The sequence below is a fragment of the Sander lucioperca genome, chromosome 17, assembly GCF_008315115.2.
Source record: "Sander lucioperca isolate FBNREF2018 chromosome 17, SLUC_FBN_1.2, whole genome shotgun sequence".
Taxonomy (NCBI): Eukaryota; Metazoa; Chordata; class Actinopteri; order Perciformes; family Percidae; genus Sander; species Sander lucioperca.
The window spans coordinates 10,758,269-10,780,717 of NC_050189.1; the positions used below are offsets into that span (position 1 = coordinate 10,758,269).

At 41.4% G+C, this 22,449-nt stretch overlaps 1 protein-coding gene across 1 annotated transcript in view; it reads left to right on the forward strand.

Moving 5' to 3' along the window:
- Nucleotides 1-22,449, forward strand: part of col4a6 (collagen, type IV, alpha 6) — a 165,369-nt gene that overhangs the window by 93,804 nt on the left and 49,116 nt on the right. The window contains exons 4-8 of the mRNA XM_035993640.1: nucleotides 2,620-2,700; nucleotides 19,955-20,089; nucleotides 21,118-21,162; nucleotides 21,755-21,874; nucleotides 22,014-22,073. Of these exons, the coding sequence (XP_035849533.1) occupies nucleotides 2,620-2,700; nucleotides 19,955-20,089; nucleotides 21,118-21,162; nucleotides 21,755-21,874; nucleotides 22,014-22,073 (441 nt within the window). The remainder of the gene's footprint in view (nucleotides 1-2,619; nucleotides 2,701-19,954; nucleotides 20,090-21,117; nucleotides 21,163-21,754; nucleotides 21,875-22,013; nucleotides 22,074-22,449) is intronic.

Sequence of the window (22,449 nt, forward strand, 5' to 3'; positions counted from 1 at the left end):
TTTAACCATTTAAATTACAAACATAATCACATGCAGTGTCTCAAGAGTTTAAGATATAAATCATGGAAAGTCTGTTTTCCTGTTATGGTCCAATCTTTGCAAGTGTTATTTATGTATAAAGGCCTTTAACTCGTCATTACAGGTGTTCACATTTACAGTTTTTTTTCTGAGCACTTAAAGGGTAACTACATTTTTTTTTCTATGTTTTTGTGTCTAAGTGACTGATGGGAACAACAATCTTTGACATTGGTCCAGTATTAAGAGAGATCGCTGCAGTCGACAGCGGCGAAACAAGCTACAATGTAAGTTAACAGGGCAATTGTCCAGCTCGTAGTTACCTTCACAAAAGTGCTAATTTTGCCGCTGACAGGTTCAGATTAATATTCAAAGTGTCTGACAACATTATGAAAAGGATTTCTAAGGAGGTCGACCTTTCTGTTAAAGAGTAAGATCCTTTTTTTAAGCAAAATTGCGTTCGCTAAACCGACCAGACTCCATGTAAATAAACATTAATTTTAGCATCGTAAAATACACTTCATTCAAAGTCGACAGAAACAAAATAAAACTGGGAAAAGCCGTTTTGGGTCGTCTTTCCACTTTTCCAACCATCACAACTTTAGTTTTGGTTGAAATAAACACACAGTTTACCGATTTACATGTGAAAATATGATGGCTCTATACATGCTAAAAGTATTGTTTTTTTAAATGGAGTCTGGTGGGTTTAGTGCTAGCGACTTCAGAGCTGTTTCTGGTTAAACAGAAAGGTCTCGAGGTTTTATGGGTCTCTGAAGGGATCCTTTCCATAATGTTGTCAGAGACTTAGAATATTAATCTGAGTCTGTCAGTGGCAAAACGAGCAAAAGGTAAATACAAGCTGGACAACTGCCCTGTTAACTTACATTGTAGCTTGTTTCGCCGCTGCCGACTGCAGCGATCTCGCTTAATGCTGGACCAATGTAAGAGGTTGTTGTTCCCATCAGTCACTTAGGGCGTTTTCACACATACCTCATTTGGTCCGGACTTTTCAGTTTGATCCGAACCAAAATTAGAGGTGTGAAACCTCCCCCGGACCACGGTCCGGATCAAAAGACCAAATTTTGGTCCGACCAAAAGAGGTGGTCTCGGTCCGGACCAAACTGAACCATGGTCCGGTTCGTTTACAGTGTGAAAGCATTTTTTGGATGGTTCGGACTTTCGGACCAAATACAAGAAGCTCTGGCAGGCTCTCCTTGTGTTACAAGACCGGGGAATAGCTCCTTTAAGGAATAACTTGGTGCTTAGTGTGGAGGCTACATGAGAGTGTGTGTGACGGTGAATGCGCTCAGAGCAGACAGCTGTCGGCTATCAGAGCAGAGAATACATCAGCAGTTTATTTGTTAAGTGGTAGTAAATGTACAGTGTAGGTTTCCGTTTGTCTCTGAATAAATTCTCCAGAAAGTTCCCGTGTCTTGCTTCTCAACATCACAACAACATGTGATGACGGCAGGACGTAGTTTTGTCACGTATAGATCTTTAGTGCGCTTGCATAACTGCAGTGTGAAAGCAAAACTTACCAGATCAAATGTATACAATGTAACAAAAACATGAACCTTGGTCCGGACCTTGGTTCGGACTTTCATGTGTGAAAACGCCCTTAGACACAAAAACATAGGAAAATAGGGTCCAGGTTGAAAAAAGTAGTTATCCTTTAAAGGCCTTCTCGTCCATTTCGGGCTTAAAATTTGAGTTTCAGATTTAATTCATGATCTTGGAAACAACAATTTCTTAATTAATGGATCAATTATCTAGCCTTTTATAAGGATCCACATGGCTGCATTAACAACTTCCTCCTTTACCCTCTATCCTCCCGCTGTGTGATGCCATTTAACTCATCCACTTTCGCCTTGTGTATTGTTTTTTTTTTTTTTTTTTTTAAACTCGCCGAAGATGAAGCCTTTCACTCCTGGTCGCCCTGGCTGAGAAAACAAACGTTTCCCAGGTCACAGTGACATCATGAAAGGAGTCAAAAAAAGAGTCCTAAAGGGTATCCCCGGGGCTGATGCTGCTTCTGGTATCAATGGCTTTATTCTTTGTTAAGAGGCTTGACTCTGGTTGTAGTTAAAGCTGGTTTGTATCTCTGTTTCTGATCAAAGAAAAGAGCCGGAGGGAACAGACCGCGGTCACACAAATAAAGGCTAAAACACAAAAGGGAACCTTCACTGTACACTGTTATGTTTGTTACATAATTCTGCCTTTTAAATAATCAGCACTGACTAAAGCTGGAGCCATTTCCCTAAATCCTGTTCAAATCCCTGTAAATCTGCTAACTTCTCACTGACGCAACTATTCCTCACATCGACACATGACTCATGGAGGTGTTACCTAAATCTCTGTATATGTGCTCCTCTGCCTCTGTTTTCTGTCCCTTTGTTTGATTTGTTTCTTTTATTCATGAAGGGATTTAAACAAAGACTCAGACAGCTACATTTTGCAATTATGCGGCGAAGTCTCGCTCAAACGAAGGGAATGTGTGACATTCTAACACCAAAATGCACTTGTACGGCAATTTGCCTCCATATGTTTCCAAAGCATTGTTTTGTAATCGCCGTCTGTTTTTTTTTTTAATTTTAATTCCTGCAGGGTGTGGGGAAGTCTGACGAGCCGTGTGGAGGCCGGGACTGCGGCGCAGGATGCCGATGCAACCCGGAGAAAGGCAGCAGGGTGAGTCTTGTCTCATCTGTGGGACCCAGTCTAGCAAGGGCGTAGGTGTTGTTTCCACATGGGGATTGGGGGGATTGGGGGAAGGGGGGGGGGGCACAATAACCTGGGGGTCTGAGGAACTGCCCCCAGAACATTTAAAGCGGTCAAACACTTCCTTTCCTGCTTTCTGGTGAATTTCTCTGCAACTATTTGGGTGTTTTCTGCATCAATTTATGGTGCAAAAGTTGTTCATTTTTATTTGGATTATTTAGTATTCTCCTGTATTGTTTAAAACTTTCTGCATAATCAAAACATCACAAATGGAAAGACGACCCAAAACGGCTTTTCATAGTTTTATTTAGTTTCTGTCGACTTTGAATGAAGTGTGTTTTACGATGCTCAAATCACTGTTTATTTACATGGAGTCTGGTGGCTTTAGCAAACACAATTTTGCGGATGTTTTTATGTTTTAAAAAAAGGATCTTACTCTTTAACAGAAAGGTCAACCACCTTAGAAATTCTTTCCATAATGTTGTCAGACACATCGGCAAAACGAGCACTTTTGTGAAGGTAAATACAAGCTGGACAATTGCCGTGTTAACTTACATTGTAGCTTGTTTCGCCGCTGTCGACTGCAGCGATCTCGCTTAATACTGGACCAATATCAAAGATTGTTGTTCCCATCAGTCACTTAGACACAAAAACATAGGAAAATAGGGTCCAGGTTGAAAAAAACAGTAGTTAAAGTCTGCGTTTATGCAAGTAATGTGGTAAAAAAAACAAACAGCTGAGAGCTGTGTGTGTGTGTGTTCACATGTGTCTAAAACCAGACTAACTGTAAGCTTCACACTGTAGCTCGGTCTCTTTCAGCCGTTATCCAAACAACAATTACTGTCTGACACAGAAGCCTGCACTTACTGCCGGCCCGCTGTTCGCCAGTTTAGGTAAATAACATAGTGAGGACCCAGCTACCTGTAGGTAAATGATATATATAGATATGTATATCCCAGGTAATACTACCTGCCCGCGTGCAGGCCTCCTGCTCGGCCTAAGTGACACAGCCACCGCTGTATTACTGAGACGTTTACGTGTTTAGGTGCTTATTTGTCTCTTTTCAGTTTTACTTTTGCACTCCCAAGTCGGTGAGGCGAGGCGTTGTTCTCGATCATAGCTGTTAACAGCGCTGAAGTAACCCTATTACCTCAAACCTCTAATATTGACTGTTGATTTGTGTCTATCCTACTGTCTACTTTATTCCCTTATAATGCCCATATTTAATGCTGTCTTTTTTTTTTTTTTTTACTTTATCCTTGCACTGCTATATAGTTTTTATATTACTATGTCTACATTATTCTCTTATATTGTCCATATTTAATGCAGGTCTCTAGACTTTATCCTTGCACTATTGGACTTATTTGCACTACCACCATGATACCCACTCTCATAGAGCACCTTACCATACATACTGAATCACAGGGTCAGTCCCTGCCCTGTCACTGCAAGCATCTCATGCTTATACATCCCTTAGTACATTCATGTGGATTTTTCTATTTAGTATCTTTTCTTTTATTGTCCATATTATTCATGTGGATTTGTTATTTTATCATCCTGTTTATGATGTATGTGTATGTTGTGTGTGATGTCTTTAAGCTACAGGGACCTTGAATTTCCCCTTGGGGATCAGTACAGTATCTATCTATCTATCTGTCTATCTGTCTATCTGTCTGTCTGTCTGTCTGTCTGTCCGTCCGTCCGTCCGGCATCTGCAGCTTTGCTCCCTTCAATGTCCTTAAGCCGCGCTGCTTCTTAGATACAAGATAAGAACAATATCAGAAGAAGCGTTCAATCAGTGATCTAAACATCCTCCTGTAGGGATGTAACGATACACTTAACTCACCATTAACGATACTATTCACGATAAGATTTTCTTATCTAAATTATAATTTTGACAGTCTTTTAGCTGTATCTTTTTCAGGCAAAGTATTAGATATTAGGCTGCAGAGGCTCCGTGAGCGATATGTCTTTACTAGGGATGTAACGATATACTTCAATCACTTAAATATGATAGGATTCACCATTTTAACCCTTGTGTTGTCTTCCCATTTTCTGGGTCGAAATTTAAAATTAAAACTTTTTATTCCACGTGTCGGTCGTCTTTTTCGACACTTTTCCCGACGTTTTTGTCACTTTTTACGACGTTTTTGTCACCAGTTCTTTTTCAAATGCTATAAAATTTAATAAAACACTCAAATTAAATTAAAGTAGTGAACGGATCACTTATTTTACTTGTGAAGAGTGTTGTATAGAACCATCCACGTTGATTTTTTTTGACAATTTGATTGAAAGAAAACCCAAATTTCTGATATAGAAAATTTGAAAACGGGTCAAATTTGACCCGAGGGCAACATGAGAGTTAAACTACAATGATTGAACTAGATTTTGCAGCAGAGACACTATGATTGGATGAGGCTTTTGACTCCAGCTGGACACAGAAAATGTTGGGCTGACCGCGCCGGCAGCTTGACAAAATTAGGAAGTCCTCCCTCTCTGTTTCGCATTGACACACTTCCTGACTCCTTTGCAACTTAGAATGTGTGTTGAACACACACACACACGCACACACACACACACACACACACACACACACACACACACACACACACACACACAAGCACACACAAGCACGCGCCATCCTGTCATCCCTAACTCTGCCCTTTGACCCACGGGGGGTTTACCCAACTTAAAGTGGATGTTATTGGACTTAATGGATCCAACATGACACAGATATTAAAGCCAGGGAAGTCAAACTTTACACACACAAGCTTTCAAACACTTAAGTTAAACCGAAGCCCCTTTGGCTTTTAATAATGAAACCCAACTAAAACCAACACACAACGTCTGGATTGTGTCTATGCTGTGTTTGACGTCATATCCCCCCACTACACAAGATCTATCTTTGTGATACAGTGATTCAAACGAGCTCTTTAAAGGTGCTGTAGGTAGGATTGCGAAGATCCAGGACTTAGCCAAAAAATGTGAACATCAACAACTTCTCAGTCCCTCTCCCTCTTTCCGCTAAAGCCCAAAACGGTCTCCTAAGCCCCTCTCCCCACAAGGGAGAATGAATGTGTGTGCATGAGCAGTGATTGACACGCAGTTAGACACCCCCCCCCGGCCCTGATTGGTGCATCTGAACAGGGAGCTGTGGATTTTTACAAATCGCACTACAGGCTATAGGTGGTGCCAGAGGAGCTGGATTTTTTTTAAATTACCTGCTTCATGTAGTTCTACTCAAACATAGGTTTCAGCAAATATGACAGAAAGTTAGTTTTATAAGGCTTACCTACTGCACCTTTAACACACAGTAGACACAAGGTGTGTTTGTTCCACCCATTGTTACGTGATGTCGTGTTTCATGATGAGACATTTATTGGCCGGTGGAAACGTCTTCCATTCCTATTTGTATGTCTCGGCATGTCGGTCCTGCTCTCCTCCTCTTCTAGAAGTAACAGTAATGTTCCAGCAGTGTGCAATGCCCTCCAGAGTTATTGGTGCCGTTTTACCAACTGTCTGTTGGAGCCAAAACATCTGTACAGGACAAACAGCAGGAATAACAATGGAAATATCCAGTGGTGGAATGTAACTAAGTACATTTACTCAAGTACTGTACAAATGTTGAGGTACTTGTACTTTACTTGAGTCTTTTCTTTTAATGCCACTTTCTACTTCTACTCCGCTACATTTCAGAGAGAAATATTGTACTTTTTACTCCACTACATTAATCTGACAGCTTTAGTTACTAGTTACTTTACACATTAAGATGTTTGCACACAAAACACATGTAGTTTATAAAATTTGATGTGTTATTATGAATGAAACTAGCCAACAATATAACGGCCTACAAATCCAGTTGAGATTATGGTGTACCAAAACATACGAAGTGATGATTACAGGAGAATTACTTTAGGAGAATAGAGACGTACCGAGATGTAACACCTAAATATGTATTTTGGATGTTTTCTTTTCACTAGTCGGAGAGAAGACATATTAGGGATGTGACGATGCATCGTGAAAAATCAATATATATGTTTAAAGATTACAACCGGTTGAGATGAAAAATGAACGTCCTATGGCGTAATCTACTTATTTTATTTGTTTGACTTCAGACGTCACTACGTCTTCTTATCTTATTTATTTGAGGAGATGTATTTCTATTTATTGAGTTATTTTGATGAGGGATTTGTTTTAAACATCTTATTATTATAATTTTTTTTTTTATGTAAGATAAAATACAATTTCAGTTGCACTTTTGATTTGAGGACAGATCTGTTGTTTTGCACAGTTTATATAAATAGAGGAATATTTTTCAGCCATTTGTCTGCAGCTCATTCTGTTAAAATAATGAGCTGCAGTCGTACAATCATACCGTGAGATTAAACTGTGCTCACAATGTGCGTATTTCTAAATGAAGTTAACTTCAGAGCTGTAGTGCGTAGTTCCTGTCGCCCCAATGAGGAATTCTAAGTAATGACAGCAAAACTGTCGGCGCGTCCACATGATACAAGCCTTCCGTCTTAATTAATTAAAAGTCTTAATTAGCTTTGTAGCAACTCATTTGGCAATGGCTTGAATGTAACGGACGTTCATTAATATCAAAAAGTTATGCACTAAAGCTGTAATCTAAAAAATGTGAAGACAGTCGCGCTGACAATGATATGAAACCGAGAGAAGCAGCAAATCCTCACATATGAGAAGCTGAAAATAGAAAATAATTAGCTTTGCTGATTGATGAATGACTAAATAACAATTCATCAACTCATCAATCAAGTGTTAGAACGGAACAAACACCGTGATTAGCTGAAAAAAAGAAAGAGGTGTTGACACGAAGCCATTAGCAAAATAAGTATGTACGCAGTGGTGGAATGTAACTAAGTACATTTACTCCAGTACTGTACTGCAAATGTTGAGGTACTTGTACTTTACTTGAGTCTTTTCTTTTCATGCCACTAGTACTTTTACTTACTTACTAAGGATCTGAATACTTCTTGAACCACTGTATGTAAATGTGAGAGGGACAGACAGAAAGAGTCTCTCTCACATGCCCAGACGACAAAGGAGAGGCAGGAATAAAGGATGAATAGAGAGGAAAAGAGAGAGTGCAGCAGCCGCCCCTGTTAAAGTAGGATGAGGGTAAAGCGATAGTGGGTGTGTGTCTCGGTGGGATGGCAAGATAAGAAAATGAGGGAAACCCTCTGCAGGGGCCTCTCGATGAAAGACTGCGTACCGCCGCTCCTGAATTCCTTTTCTTTAATCCTGAAGCAGGTAGAGAGGGAGAGAGAGAGAGAGAGATAGAGAGACAGAGAGAGCCGACAGACAGAGAGAGAGAGAGAGAGAGAGAGAGAGAGAGAGAGAGACAGACAGACAGAGAGAGAGACAGAGAGAGAGAGAGAGAGACAGACAGACAGAAAGAGAGAGAGACACAGACAGAGAGAGAGAGAGAGAGACAGACAGACAGAGAGAGAGGCAGAGAGAGAGAGATAGACAGAGAGAGAGGGGGGGTGGGGGTGGGGGGGTCCTGATGTCCGATGACTAAAATCCTTCATCCGGTTAAAATCTGTAGTTAAAAAATCACCAAGATCTAAAAAGTGTGTCGTAAAAATGTGGCTTAAAACTGGATAACAAGTCAGTTAATGACAGCTTCTGGCAGACAACGCTGACACATAGGGGTAGCGTAGCGTCACACAGAGGGGATATGACGCTACGACAGGCAACCAAAATGTAACGGAGCGTTACCTTAAATAAACACGCGCGCGCACACACACACACACACACACACACACACACACACACACACACACACACACACACATTTCGGCCTGTCTCTCTGGCTCTGTGATCCAGTGCCCCTGACCTTCTGGTCTACCCTGGCTTTGTGTTGGCTGTGACCTTTGACCTTTCCTAGACTAGACTCTCTGTGTCTGGTGAGGGGATGAGCCAGCTAAGTGTCAGGTGTGTGTGTGTGTGTGTGTGTGTGTGTGTGTGTGTGTGTGTGTGTTTTAAGAGAGAGCCTAAACAAAGACCATCACCATATTTAGACTCAAAAGAAGGGAGAGCGTGATAAAATGCCAAGCAGGTGTGTGTGTGTGTGTGTGTGTGTTGAACCACTCTCAGCTTCTTACACCCCTTTTTGAATCCTATAACTTTTTTTTTTTTAACTTTTTTAACATCAAATACATAAAGGTTGAAGGTAAAAAAAAAAAAAAAAACACAGAAAAGTACAGCAAAAGAAAAGCAAGTCAATTCTCTGTTTCCTGTTCAGGGTAAAAGTTTGAACTAAAACTAATATAAAACAGACAATTCATCTTCCTGAAAAGTATCCAGGGAGCTTTTGCTGCATCATCTCAGTTTCCAGTGCGCACTACCACCCTCACATGGCTGCTTTAGGTACCGCTATGATCCAGAGTTAAAGCGAGAGCATTATCTCGTGCAGCTATTTTCTCAGAAAGTTGATTGTAGGAATGAAACATAATGTAGTTAAAACATATCTCTGCAGCCAGCTGCTGTTATGTTTATATGTGTTTTTGTTATATTTTGTCAGTTAGTGTATTTTTCATTTAAAATAGCATTTATTTAATGACTTTGGAAACAGCAGTTTGACCAAACCAGTCTTAACTTAACTCCATCTCCTGAAGAGGACTGTTAGAGGCGATTGAAAGCTACATAAAGAGCTAGTAAGTGGACAAACGGTCAACGATGTCATTCTGGGATTCTAAGCTGGTTGGTGACAGTTTACAATTGATGTTAAAGATGTTTTACAGCTTTCAAAGATGACATCTTTAATTCTTTGTAACAGTTTAATAATCATAAAAAAATCACAGATTAAAACACCAAGATGATGTTATACATGAGGAGTAATAACAAGGTGCAAGACCCATTTGAGTACATTATATGTAGAAGATAAACATTATAGGATTATTAATACAATACAAATATTAAATTACTTCAAACATGTTTTGTAAAATGACATTTTGAAGTACTTTTATTTTGAAGTTTGGCAGAATATTACAGAATTTTTTTATGCACTTTGTTTTGGGGCATTTAGGTGACGCTCTTCATTCAGCTCATCTTAATTGCAGTCCTAGCCACACAGCTCAAACAAAATGAAAGCATGAGAATATAGAAATGAAGTACATACAGTGGAAAAATGCCAGAGGGAAGGTGTCACTGGGTTCTGTCTTCTCAGGAATTAGACACCTTGTGGGTGATCTATTGCACACAGACACAGACACACACACACACACACACACACACACACACACACACACACACACACACACACACACACAAAGGGCAAACACGTGCAGGAATGTACAAAACTTGTTATTACTGATTTTATAGGCTCTTGTAATTCGATGCGATGATGACAGCACAGTTATTTATGACATTTACACACACACACACACACACACACACACACACACACACACACAAATCCAAACTATCATTTATGACATTTCTTTTCAGCAGTCGCCTCGCCTTGCTCTTTCGGATGTGCAATTATGTTTTTGTGTGTGGTATATTTTGAATCTCATTTTGAATCTCTCATGTGGCGGTTCATTTAAAGATAAACACAATTAAAAGTGAATACAGGAAGATGTCACTTTTGCTGCTTTTGATCCGGAGCCTGGGGCCTCACCTGCAGGATGGGTTGGGCGTCAGATTGTATCAGACAGGAGTTAGTACAGCTGCCTCTGTCTGCTGGATGTTCTATCTCTGGACTCTTTTTTTGAAGGAGCAGAAAGAGGAGATAAGTAGAGGAGAAGAGTCCCACGATGCTAAAGCAGACACACACACTGATACAAAAAATCAGTACATTAACAAACTCTGTAGGAGTCTCAACCTCTACCTAACTAAACACAGCTGGATTCAGCACGTCTTCACACACACTTCAGTTCCTTTTGTCACACAGATGGGAAAACGTGACCGCGTCTCTTCCCCCCGTTATAAACATAGAGAGGTGAAGCTGACACAAACCCAGGCAGTTCACTCACCACATGTCCCCGAAGAATCAAATCTGAAACATGTTTTTGTTTGCCATCTTCCACATTCCTGGCTGTCTCTGCTGTCAACAGACATGAGTGTTTGCATGTAAACTGTTGGACCCAGATGGGACTTTGTCGGCCAACGTTCGCAGGCTGAGGTCGATCAGCAGAATGGACTTTCTTCTCATAGTCGCAGCTCTAAAAGAAATTGCCATTTCTATGCCAACACTTTATTACAACTCACCTGAAACTTGTTTTGAAGCATCACAGAACGGTAACACTCGCAATGATTGCTTTTAAAGTCAGGTGGACATCAGTAAACTTGTATTGGCTCTTTACTGTAGGTGATGGGAATTGAGGCAAAGTCACCTGTTTTTGTTTTTTTAATCGTTTGAATTTGACTGGCGTGCTGTTAATTATTAATCTTCGCCCTTTTCTTCTGCAAGAGTTTAATGGCTTCCCGACTGTAGAATTAGCGCCACCAGCGGTTTATGCTGCAAACTCCTGATTTTCACATAACAGCAATGGATGGAAACATGCCGTAATTTGCGTTTGTTCAGAATTTGCACCAAATTTGGATGAAAACTCGGCTACAGACTGCACAAAAGTCCAGCTGTTAATTTCTCGAATATGTAGCAAAAGTTGACTTTGCATGCTTTTGAAACACACCTTTACATGGTTTGTATAACAAAAATAACAAGAAGCAGAACATAAAGAAGAACTAATGAAAATGTACCAAAATAAAAGTGCATAAGATGGAATTTTGTAGGTGATTTGTAGCTTTATAACTATTGGAATACCAGCCAAGTAATTACTATGAATTAAGGAAAAGAACGTGAGATGACGGCCCTTTCAGGGTTTGTGGCATTTGAGTTTAGGTGAAAAAAAGTGAGCATCGTGCGGCGACAAAACCACTAGTTAGGTTTAGGGAAAAGATCGTGGTTTGGATGAAAACATGAAAGTCTTTTGTTTTCCACTGGAGGCGAACTCGGCTCCCTGGTTTTAAAGCGCTGTGTTTTATAATCCACCCAGGGCCACTCCTTCTTATACAGCAGCAGCCAATGTGGTGCATACAGCAATAAATACGTGGAGTATGCACGAATTACAGTGCAATACTTTTCGTACCTGTATGTACGAATGGTTCGTGAGAACAGCCTGAGATAACTTGAACATGAAGAGAAGCTGATACTATCAGTTGTGATTTAGCTAATACCTAAAAACTACACATGCTGCATTTTGTACTAAGGCTATGTTCACACTTTGTGTCTTTCTTGACAAGAAAAAGTTGACTAGGGCACTTTTGTAGTAAAAAAAAAAAAACAAACAGCGTTTTTATTCCAAAAAGCAGCCGAGAGCGTCTTTTGAGATCTCTCAGGACTTTTTTGAAAACATGGTTTACTCCACAGGATTATAATGTAAAACAGACGCTGGCAGTTTTTAAAAAAAGATGGCAAGTGTGAACATAGCCGTAATGATATAAAGTGATGCATCCATCACTCACAGTTTTTTGCTCTTTTTGCTCCATATGGGAAGCTTCTTCCATCACTCTCTCTCTCTTAACTCCCCCTGCTGTTCTCCCTTTCTAACTAATGAAGTGTCTGGTTTGGAAATAAACTGTAAAAGGACCATTTGTATCCATCATTTCACTTTAGTTTATTACTCCCAGCTGCCGTCTACTGGAGATGTTGCAGCATCACCGAGAAATGAATGAGATTCTTACAACTCAAATGAAAAATTCAAACATTAATTTTCTTTATTTTATCTTCATTTACCTTAGTGTAATCCCCCCTTCGCCGTTACGAACATCTTTATCCGCATTACCTCAACAGTCACAGCTGTACGTTTATTTTTTAAAGGTTTAAACGAGCCATACGTGCCAATTACATCTGCTGTTTGCACTCAAGAGGTTGTCGTCACCTCGGGGAACATTTTTTTTTCGTTCCAGCTCCAAGTACACCAATTAGTTCAAGTTTTTAAGACTTGGGAGTAAAAATCCTGTGTTTTATATTTATGGCTTTCCTCACAGCTCGTCGTTTTTCAAGGGAAATTTTGCTTTATTGTTGGAGGAAACAAAAACCTTTGGTTCACTTGTTAAGGCACATCATGTCTTGCATTTCTTGTCCCGACAGCTAAGAACAACTTTATGACATCATCGCGTGGGACAGCGGGGGCCTGCTGACCGCTAATGGGGTTTTTATTGGAGGGGAAAGCACCTGGATGAAAGGAGAGAACAGGTTGTTGGTTTAATGGAGTCCATCACTACAAACATATGAGTCAGGGGTGCAGAGGAGCAGTGGGAATCAGTCTGAGGGAGTCTGAAGAGAAGACCCAGCGAGTGGTTGTCTCTGTTTTTAATGAGAGTTCGACAAGAAAAACAACCAACATACCTCAACAGTCCAGTAAAAGCGATTTAATCCGAATCCTACATCTAAAGATTACTTACATAATCTATTAAACTGCCGATTACACTTGATCAGTAATCCTTTTTTTATATTGAATGTTCGAAAATAGCGTGACACCAAGACTCCCAGACACGAGCTGAGGTCTTCAAGTTGCTTGTTTGTTCCAACTAACTGTCCAACCGTGTTTTCATTTACTCATTTGTATGCAGATTTTAAAGTATTATATTCGAAAAGCTGAATAGAATCGGCAAAATTCGATAAAACTTACGCAATTGTGCAAACTACTTTTTTGCGCTCCCTTGAGGTGGTTTGTGTCTTTGTGGAAAGAGCTGCTGCGCTTACTGAGAAATAGAAACGCCTTTGCTGAATAAGTTCTGACGTAGCGAAACATTTAACTCACAGGACTGATCAGCTGTTTCCGCTGTCATCCGTCTTCCCGGGTTTTCCCGTAACGTGTCTTCGTCTCCGGACGGCATTAAACATGGCCAATGCTAGTTGACATAGAAGAACAATTAAAACTTGCCCAATTGAACTAAAATTCCTGGAGACAATAGCTGCATCTCAATAGCCCCTTATTTAATAGCTCCTCAAATCCTCGGTCCTCGGCTGAACCAGAAGTTGTTCTGTCCCTCCTCGATGAAGGCCGTCTCAAAGCTCTTATTTCTGCCCGAGGACCAAGGAGGGATCACCGAGGAGCTATAGGCGAGGTTACACGAGAGCAGCCTTCCTGGAAGCCTTGCAGCTGAAGGAGTTGCTAACTCCGCCCATATAGCTGACGAATTCATGTGACGCTTCAGAGGAAAGGACGTCTCATTTCTCTAAAACACATTTGCTCGTTGCCTCTCTCCTCCGATGAGTTCCTCGCGTCTCTCCCGTGCCTCCTCGGTGGGAGGGACTAAGACGCGAGGAAGGGAGGCAAGTGGAGGAGTCGGGAATGCAATTTAAGGGCTATGGGACGTACCCATTCTCTCTCCACTCATAGACAGGTTAGATGTCCAAGGCAATTTGTGTTGTTTCCGATTAGCAAGCTCTACTTCTTCTACTCTGTTTGCCGGCGGATTACAGCCATGCGTGGCCAGTTGATGGAAACGCACCTAGGTTGCATTTCCCTTTGGCAACATTTTAAAAGTTCGCTTGACATTTCCGTGATTGTTTGTCATTTTTGCTTGGAAATGAACGCAAATAATCAATCATCAATCACTGCTGTAACTCCACACTATATGTCACAACCGGTGTGTTTTACACTTTAGTTTGAATGCTAAGTACTCAGCTCTTCTGTTCAAAAGTGAAAACCCTCCTGTTTGTCTAGGGAATTCATTTCCAAGCCAGAGCTTCCAAAAAGTGTTTAGAGCAGCAAAACGTAGTAAACATAACCTCCTTGGCGGAAGAATAACGCTCATAAATATGGACCCATGCTCAAATTCAGCTGTTTCTTCATGTAGTAAATGAAGTGAAAATCAGAAAAGGATTTGCCAAAATCTCATTGAATCTTGCAGAATGACAACTCTGTCCAATAAAAGAGCAATTTTTTTGTGACTTTTATCTACAACCTGAACTTAAACAGCCATTAAGTTAAAGATTAAACAAAATACAATACAGGTGTGATCACATCCTTAGCAACCGACTGCTCCCAGTTTGTTATCTCTGTAGGCCTACTCTCCACATATCTGAAAAATTCCATGTTAAATGCCAGCACGCTGAGATAATGCAGATTTCTCTCTCTGTCCACCCCGTCTTTGGTTGCTGTACAATCACTCATCCTGGGCAGGACAAACATGTCTGAGATGAACGAAGGTGTTTGGGTTTGCGGTCTAATCGCTGATGGTAATAGGAGGAAAAAAAGACAACACAACCTAAACATTCCCATCTAGAGAGGATTTCCCTCTGTGTGTGTGTGTGTGTGTGTGTGTGTGTGTCTGTGTGTGTGCGTGTGCACGTGCGTGTGTATGAGTGTGGGAGCTGACTTTGTATTTAGTGTTTTCAGTTGTTTCAGCTTTAACAGCATTAAAAGTGAAGTCCCGTCCTCCGAGCACATCTTTGTAGCCGTCGCTCTGCCTTTCTGTCGAGGGCATTTGAGGTTCTGCCGAGTCATGTGGCTCGATCTGTAATTAGGTTATCAAACCTACCCCGCTGATTAAACTTGCACCCAAAGACCCAACATTTGCCAGCCCCCCTTTCCACATTGCTCCCATCACCGTCCCCGAGTGAGCATGCAGTGTGACAGCTAAAATCTTCCCCCTGGCACACTCGCTGCTCAAAACAATGCGTCCCGATAAATCCTCCGAGGGCCCGAGGGTGTGTGTTCGTGTTTGTATGCGCGTGCGTTGGTGGACAACACACACACACGCACGCACACACACACACACACACACACACACACACACACACACACACTGGTGTTCACACGCATGGCGGATAGAATCTGTCTGTTCAAGCACTCTCTTCTATCAGGAAGTGAGGTCGGCCCGATGGGAGCAGTAAGTCCAGAGAGCTTAGTGGCCCCGAATAGGCTCCATTGTGCCCTTTGTGCTGGAGGGGATTTGAGCCTACAAACTGACCAGTCTGCTGGAAGGTGATGAGGATGGAAGGTCTGGAAGAGCCGGGCGGAGACCCGCCGGGCTGGCATATAAACAGATGGGGATGCCAACTGGCAAGGGTGTGTGTGGAGAGACGGTGTCGGGAGACACTGGCAGAGAGATTGGCTGATCTCTGATAAAATGTGTCTCCATGTGTAAAAAATAAAAATAAAGCAAGGCACTTTATTTGTATAATGCGTGCAAACCAGATGTAAAGAAGTTGAGCCATTACCATATTCTAGGGTTAACCAACTTAATAAACTTCACACAGTCTTGAGCGAACTCATCGAGTCAGCAGGCCTGTCTCCAGATGTCACAAGATCTTTTGAAGTGTGGTTGTCTGAGCTACTTCTCCATAGTGTGTTAGCTTCAGTAGATGGCGGTCGGCATGCCCCCGTTTTGGAGAAGCAAGCAGGAGTACCGACACGGAAGCTCAGCTAATGTCCTGCCTAGGGCTGGATCCGAATATTCAATTATTCAGAATATAAGTAACATATTCAATGCAGGACTTTTACTTGTAACAGAGCATTTTTACAGTGTGGTATTAGTACTTTTACTTAAGTATAGGATCTGAATACTTCTTCCACCACTGCCGTCTTTTTACCTTAACTCACACTTCACCTCTCACCTTTTACGTAACACCAGACTGTCAGCCGATAATGTTGGCTATAATTGTGATAATTATACAAAATTACCCCCAAAACCCTCCAAAGTACATCTTTTTCTGGAGGTGTTGCTTAAACACAGAGAGGTTGCAGGCTGCAGGAGGAGCAGGCTAGCAGTTTAATGTGCGTGCAGCTGGCGCGCTGACAGGTTAGAGGCCGAAAGAAGGAAGTGGGAGGCGGAATGACGGAGCGACAGATGACAAGTCCCGCAAAGAAACTAGATAAACGATGCACACTAAAGGTGATGCGCTTGACAAGAAAGAGTGACGGAGGATGAGATGGAAGGAAGGCGAGGCGTGAGAGAAAGTGGCTCCCTGGTGGGACCCCTGCATATTTCCCCCGGGTGAAACCAGGTGTGAGTGCGACCCAGACAGCTCCGGCAGGCTGCCTTTACCTGACGCAGCCCTGTTATTACTGTTACCTGCCTGGCCTCGAGGCCACCTGAACTCAACTACACACACACACACACACACACACACACACACACACACACACACACACACACACACACACACAGTGCGTGCGTGCGTGCATGCATGTGCTATGAGTTGTTAAGTCTGTAGTGTGTGAATGTAATTGTGTGTGCATATGTTTTTTTTAATCCTTTATACTGTACCATGTGTTTTAAGTGCGAAGCTAAATTCGGTTACGGGCAAAGTTAAGGAATATGCAGTCACACACACACACACACACACACACACACACACACACACACACACACATGCATCTCGGCTCTATAAATGTTTCTATAAATGTCTCATAAATGTTAAATATACTTCTGCAGCACTGGTTTACTTCCCCCAGTTAACGTTATTGTGTGACGTCTTTATGAATGAATTGATGAGCACATTCATTTGCTGTGCGGTAATGAAACAAAACTGCACATATTCCAATTTTTTTATATGATATATACATATATACTGTATAAGACCTTTTCAACAGCCTGGCCCCTTGTTAACTTCCTGTCAGTTGATGTCATTCACATACACTGCAACAGGAAATCAACTTAGGCCGTTATGAATGTTTATGTTCACAACTGTGAAATGGTCTGTTCACTAAACCCAAAGTAAAGGAAATTCTGTTTGCATGCTAATGAAAGAGTTTTTTTTTATTTATTTTTTTATCTAAATGAAATCCTCTGACTTTCCTTTGACCCGAACCCAGACATCTGTCCCTCTCTCCTCCCTTCATCTGTCTCCCCTCTCTCCCCTGTTATTCCTTTGGCCTGTTAATTCATCCACCTGCTAATGTGGTTTCTTTTTTTCCCCCCAAAACCGTCAGGTGGTTAAAAATGATAATGCAGTCTGTCAACTGCAGCACAAGCACATTCATGTCAAGATAAATTGGTTTTTAAGCCAAATATGAATCCACAATAATAGTTTTTCTTCCAGACCACCATCTGAGAGCACATGCCGCTGCATGCCCACATAAAGAACTTGACCATCCCTCTCAGATTTAGGATTGTGAGGCACAGATGTGCTTTCCGCCCTGACTTGTTCCCGTCTCGTGTAAACTCACCCGTCAAATCCACAACACAGAGGCAAAATGGCTTCCCCAGCAATTTGTCGTCCCTCTTCGGGTGGATGATGGCATTTAATTGAGAATGTTTATGTTGTTGAGACACTGTGTTCACTCAGACGTCAGACAAATATGATAATGGGGCAAACAAGAGGCTCATTCAGGTCATACATCGCTTACTTATCAGACCAAACGGAATCTGTGGATTTTTTGTTTTCAGCAATGATCCAGAATTTATTAATTTTTTTTTATTTTATTGGTTTATTTGATATGGACCATGCATATTTATGAACATTGAAAAACACCATGTAAATATGCCAGAATTAGTAAAAATAACTACTTTTCATCTGCAGTCCCTAGGCAGGTGACATAAGACTAACATAGAGACAGCCAGCAGTCATACAGCACTCATTCACCTGTCAAGGTACACATAATGGTGACATATACATTGACAAAACAAACAAACAAAACAAAAATACATGATGACAAAGACATTATTCATCCACCTCTATATTACACTCAATTTAACAGTGAAAGTGTATGGGTGATGAAATGTGTGTGACAGTTAATACCAGAATGAAATTATGCGAAAATTTAGCATACTGTTTTTCTGCTTGGGGTGGAGATGTGTTAACATTCTGAGTTTTATTTTCATTTGTTTAAATCTGATCTGTGGAAAATCGGCAGAAATTCTGCGGAAAATCCTATGTCTGCAGATTCCGTGAGGCCCTGCTTCTCACATCTTCACCATTGGGAGGCTTTAAATCACTTTGATAACGTACTTTTGACCTTATCAAGACATAATAAAAGCTAAATACATGAATACTTACATACTATTAATGCAAAACAGTGTTGGGGAAGTTACTTTTAAAAAGTAGTGTTTGCTCGTTACTCGTTACTTCTTAAAAAAGTAATCAGTTACTTTACTTAGTTACCCCCTATGGAGAGTAACTTTTTACTTTACTCGTTACTTTTACGTTACTTTTAAAAGCAGGCGTCTCTGGCAGAGACTGAAGTTAATTATACCAAAACTATCTTTGACCATAAAGCCAATCTCTGGTTTATCAGTGAAGTGTCTGAACTCCACCGCAGACTGGATTCTCTCCTCACAGAGTGACGGCTGATTCATTATGAACGAGTCCAGCGCGGGTTGAATGCACATCAGCAGGTCATCGGCTTAACACGGTGTTAGTGTATACTATGTAATGTCTGTATTGACTTGTACCGGTCGCGCAGCCACGATGGTCCGTGCATTGTCGTAGACAAATGCAGCCTCTTTTCTGGAAGTCCTTGCGTGTCCGTGCAACCGACACAAGTCCACAGTGGTCCGCTACGTGTATGTATGAGGCCATCTCCACCGCATCCATCTGTGAGGTTGTCAGCTTTGTGTCTGCCTGGCTCAGAACGCCGTCCAGCAAAAAGCCACAAAGCTTAAAACGCTCTCAAAAGTTAGCTTTGGCTGCTCTCACTTGCCATGATTACTTTGCTACCAGCCTCTGTCACACCCTGTGTGGAGCTTGTAAGCGCGCAGCTGAGAAGGCAGTGTTGCTGTCAAATCTGTCCCTGGGAAAAGTAACGTTGCGCCAAATTGAAAAAGGAACTACGTTTCGTTACCAAATTTTCAGTAGTAGCGCGTTAAACTACTTTTTACCCGAAAAAGTAGTTACATTACTGTAACGCGTTACTTTATAACTCAGAGCGTGTTACTTTGTAACGCATTACAAAGTAACGCGTTAAACCCAACACTGATGCTAAATAAAGGGTTTAAAATAAAGTTAGTTTTCTTTATGCGAATCAAGGCATGAAGAAGAGAGGTTGTTTCATGTCATACAAAGACAGATTTTAGATGTTTTGACTATATAAATAAAAGACGACTTTCTTTGGACACTTGATTTAATCCCATTTTTTCTGAACATATGTTTGAAGAGTCCTAACTGCACTTCATATTAATACACACAGAAGGAAAAAAGGAGCCTCACAGACACCTGCTGTTTGAAGGTTCAGTATTCGTGAGTTTTCTGTTCTTACTTCCTGGCTTTAAAAGTGACCATGTCTCTCTTCTCTTCTTTCAGGGTCGTCCAGGGGCTCTCGGTGAAGTCGGTCAGAGCGGACCAGAGGGGCCACGTGGGGGCCCAGGGCCTACAGGGCCTAAAGGAGAGAAGGGCCATGTTGGCCTGAAAGGACCATCTGGCCCCAAAGGAGACAAGGTGGGTGTAATAGATCTTAACAGTAATGATTTAAGTAAGCCTGTGAAATCACACAATCCTACGCTGTGTGTTTGGTGCAGGTGTAGCTAATTAAAACATCCATTCCGCGCATCTACTCTGCGAACGGTCCGCATACATTACGCGTGCAGTGTAGCCAAAGCGTTAGTCAAAATGGGTTTTCTCAGAAGGGTGTCTGGCGTCCGTCTCTCTTAGAGATAGGGTGAGAAGCTCAGTCGTCCGTGAGGACCTCGGAGTAGAGTCGCTGCTCCTTTGCGGTGAAAGGTAAGTCTGGCAGGGGGCCTCGGGGAAGACCCAGGACTGGGTGGGGAGTTTATAGCTCCACCCAGTCCTGGGAACGCCTCGGGGATGTGGCTCGGGAAAGGGAAGTTTGCGGTCCCCTGCTGGAGCTGCGCGCCTTGACTCCGAATGAAGATTCAATTCAATTTTATTTTATTTATTGTGTCAAATCACAACAGGAATTATCTCAGGACACTTTACAGATAGAGTAGGTCTAGACCACACTCTATAATTTACCCCCCCAAGAGCAAGCATTTGGTGGAACAGTAGCAAGGAAAAACATCCTTTTTACAGGCAGAAGCCTTGGACAGACCCTGGCTCTTGGTTGGGATACAGAGACACTAATACAGATGTGCAGAAATATAATTAATAATAATTATAGCAGTTGGTATGATAAACAGTAGCAATTATACTACCAATAAAGATAATAGAACTATGATTAGAAATAACAGTAGTAACAGTGCAGGGCGTAGAGCAGGGCCACGGCAGCAGCTGCAACCACGATCCAGGTGCCACCACGATCCAAGGAAAACTGTGAGGCGAGGAAAATGTAAGGACTCCTGGGGAATACGCTCCACAGAGCTAAGTATAGATGGATGGATGGATGTATTTCATGACCAAAGCTAAATGTACAACTCATCCAAACAATATCAGTCAGAACCTTCTGCAACAGTAACATGTTTTCACCACCAGATATTTATGTTTAAAATAATTATTATTTACTCATACAGGGACCTATGGGAGTGCCAGGGTTCCAAGGAAATGACGGAGTACCTGTAAGTAAACCAGAAACACAAATACACACAATATGCATTCATACACTTAGACATATCCTTGATCATCCTGTAGTTATTGTCATAGTTTTTATATGTTCATATCCTATCTGAAGCAGTCTAAAGTTACAAACAACCAACAGGCAGATATTATTTATTTGAGAAGTGATTACATTCAATTGAATGCATTGCATGAGGACATTTAGGGATGTTCTCCACAGAAAGTAAACCCTAACCACTTTATATGTGGTGTTTAGACTGAACAATGGAATTGTAATGGGTACAAAATCATTACAAGTAGCATCACACTGTTTTAAAATAGTTTTATGTTCAGCTTTGTTCCCATTTTACGGAAAGTGTTTTTGGATTAGAATTGCAGACTCCACATTCAACATTAAGTTGAATATGTAAAATACAAGATCTATACATATATAAATGTAGACCTTCTTTTTGGTTTCAAGTTGAATATTTAAGGTTCGTCCCATTGAATAAATGAAATTTGGTCATTTTCAGCTGCAGTTGTTTTGTATCTTAAGACATGGCGCTGTCAGTGATTGTTCCTTCGCAGTAACCCTTCCTCTCTGTCTGTCTGTAGGGTCACCCGGGTCAGGGTGGGAGCAGAGGACCACCAGGACTGGATGGATGTAATGGGACCAGAGGAGAACCTGGAGATCCCGGCTTCGGGACTGGAGAACCTGGATTCCCTGGAATTTCTGTGAGGACAAACTTCCATTCCCCTTTCGATTCCTCTATAGCTTTTGTGGATGTTTGAAAGCAATTATTTAGAGAAAATACAGTTGATTATCACTGCTTGTGATGTAGATTAATACTGATGGCGTTCTTTGCTCCAACAGGGGCCTAGCGGGCCAAAGGGTCAGAAAGGAGAGCCTCGATTCATCTCAAACGGCATCACGGTAAGGTCTCGCACTTTCCTCTTCTTCTTCCTTTTCCTGTCTTTCCCTGAAGAACACGTAGTGTTGAAAGTGCTGTGTCGATAAAGTTAAAGCCAGTCGCGTTTCCGCTTCTTCCATTTCCATTGCAGATGAAACTATCTAAAGCCTTTACACTCTGCTCATACAAATTTAGACATTTTTGGATTGATATGTTTTGTGTCTTCATTTAGTAAAATTTGATGAAAACATGTCATATTTTGTATTGTTTTTAAATTCATGACACAATTTCAATACTTGTTTTAAAGCTTTAGTGCGTAACTTTTTGATATTAATGAACGTCCATAACATTCAAGCCGTTGCCAAATGAGTTGCTACAAAGCTAATTAAGACTATCAGC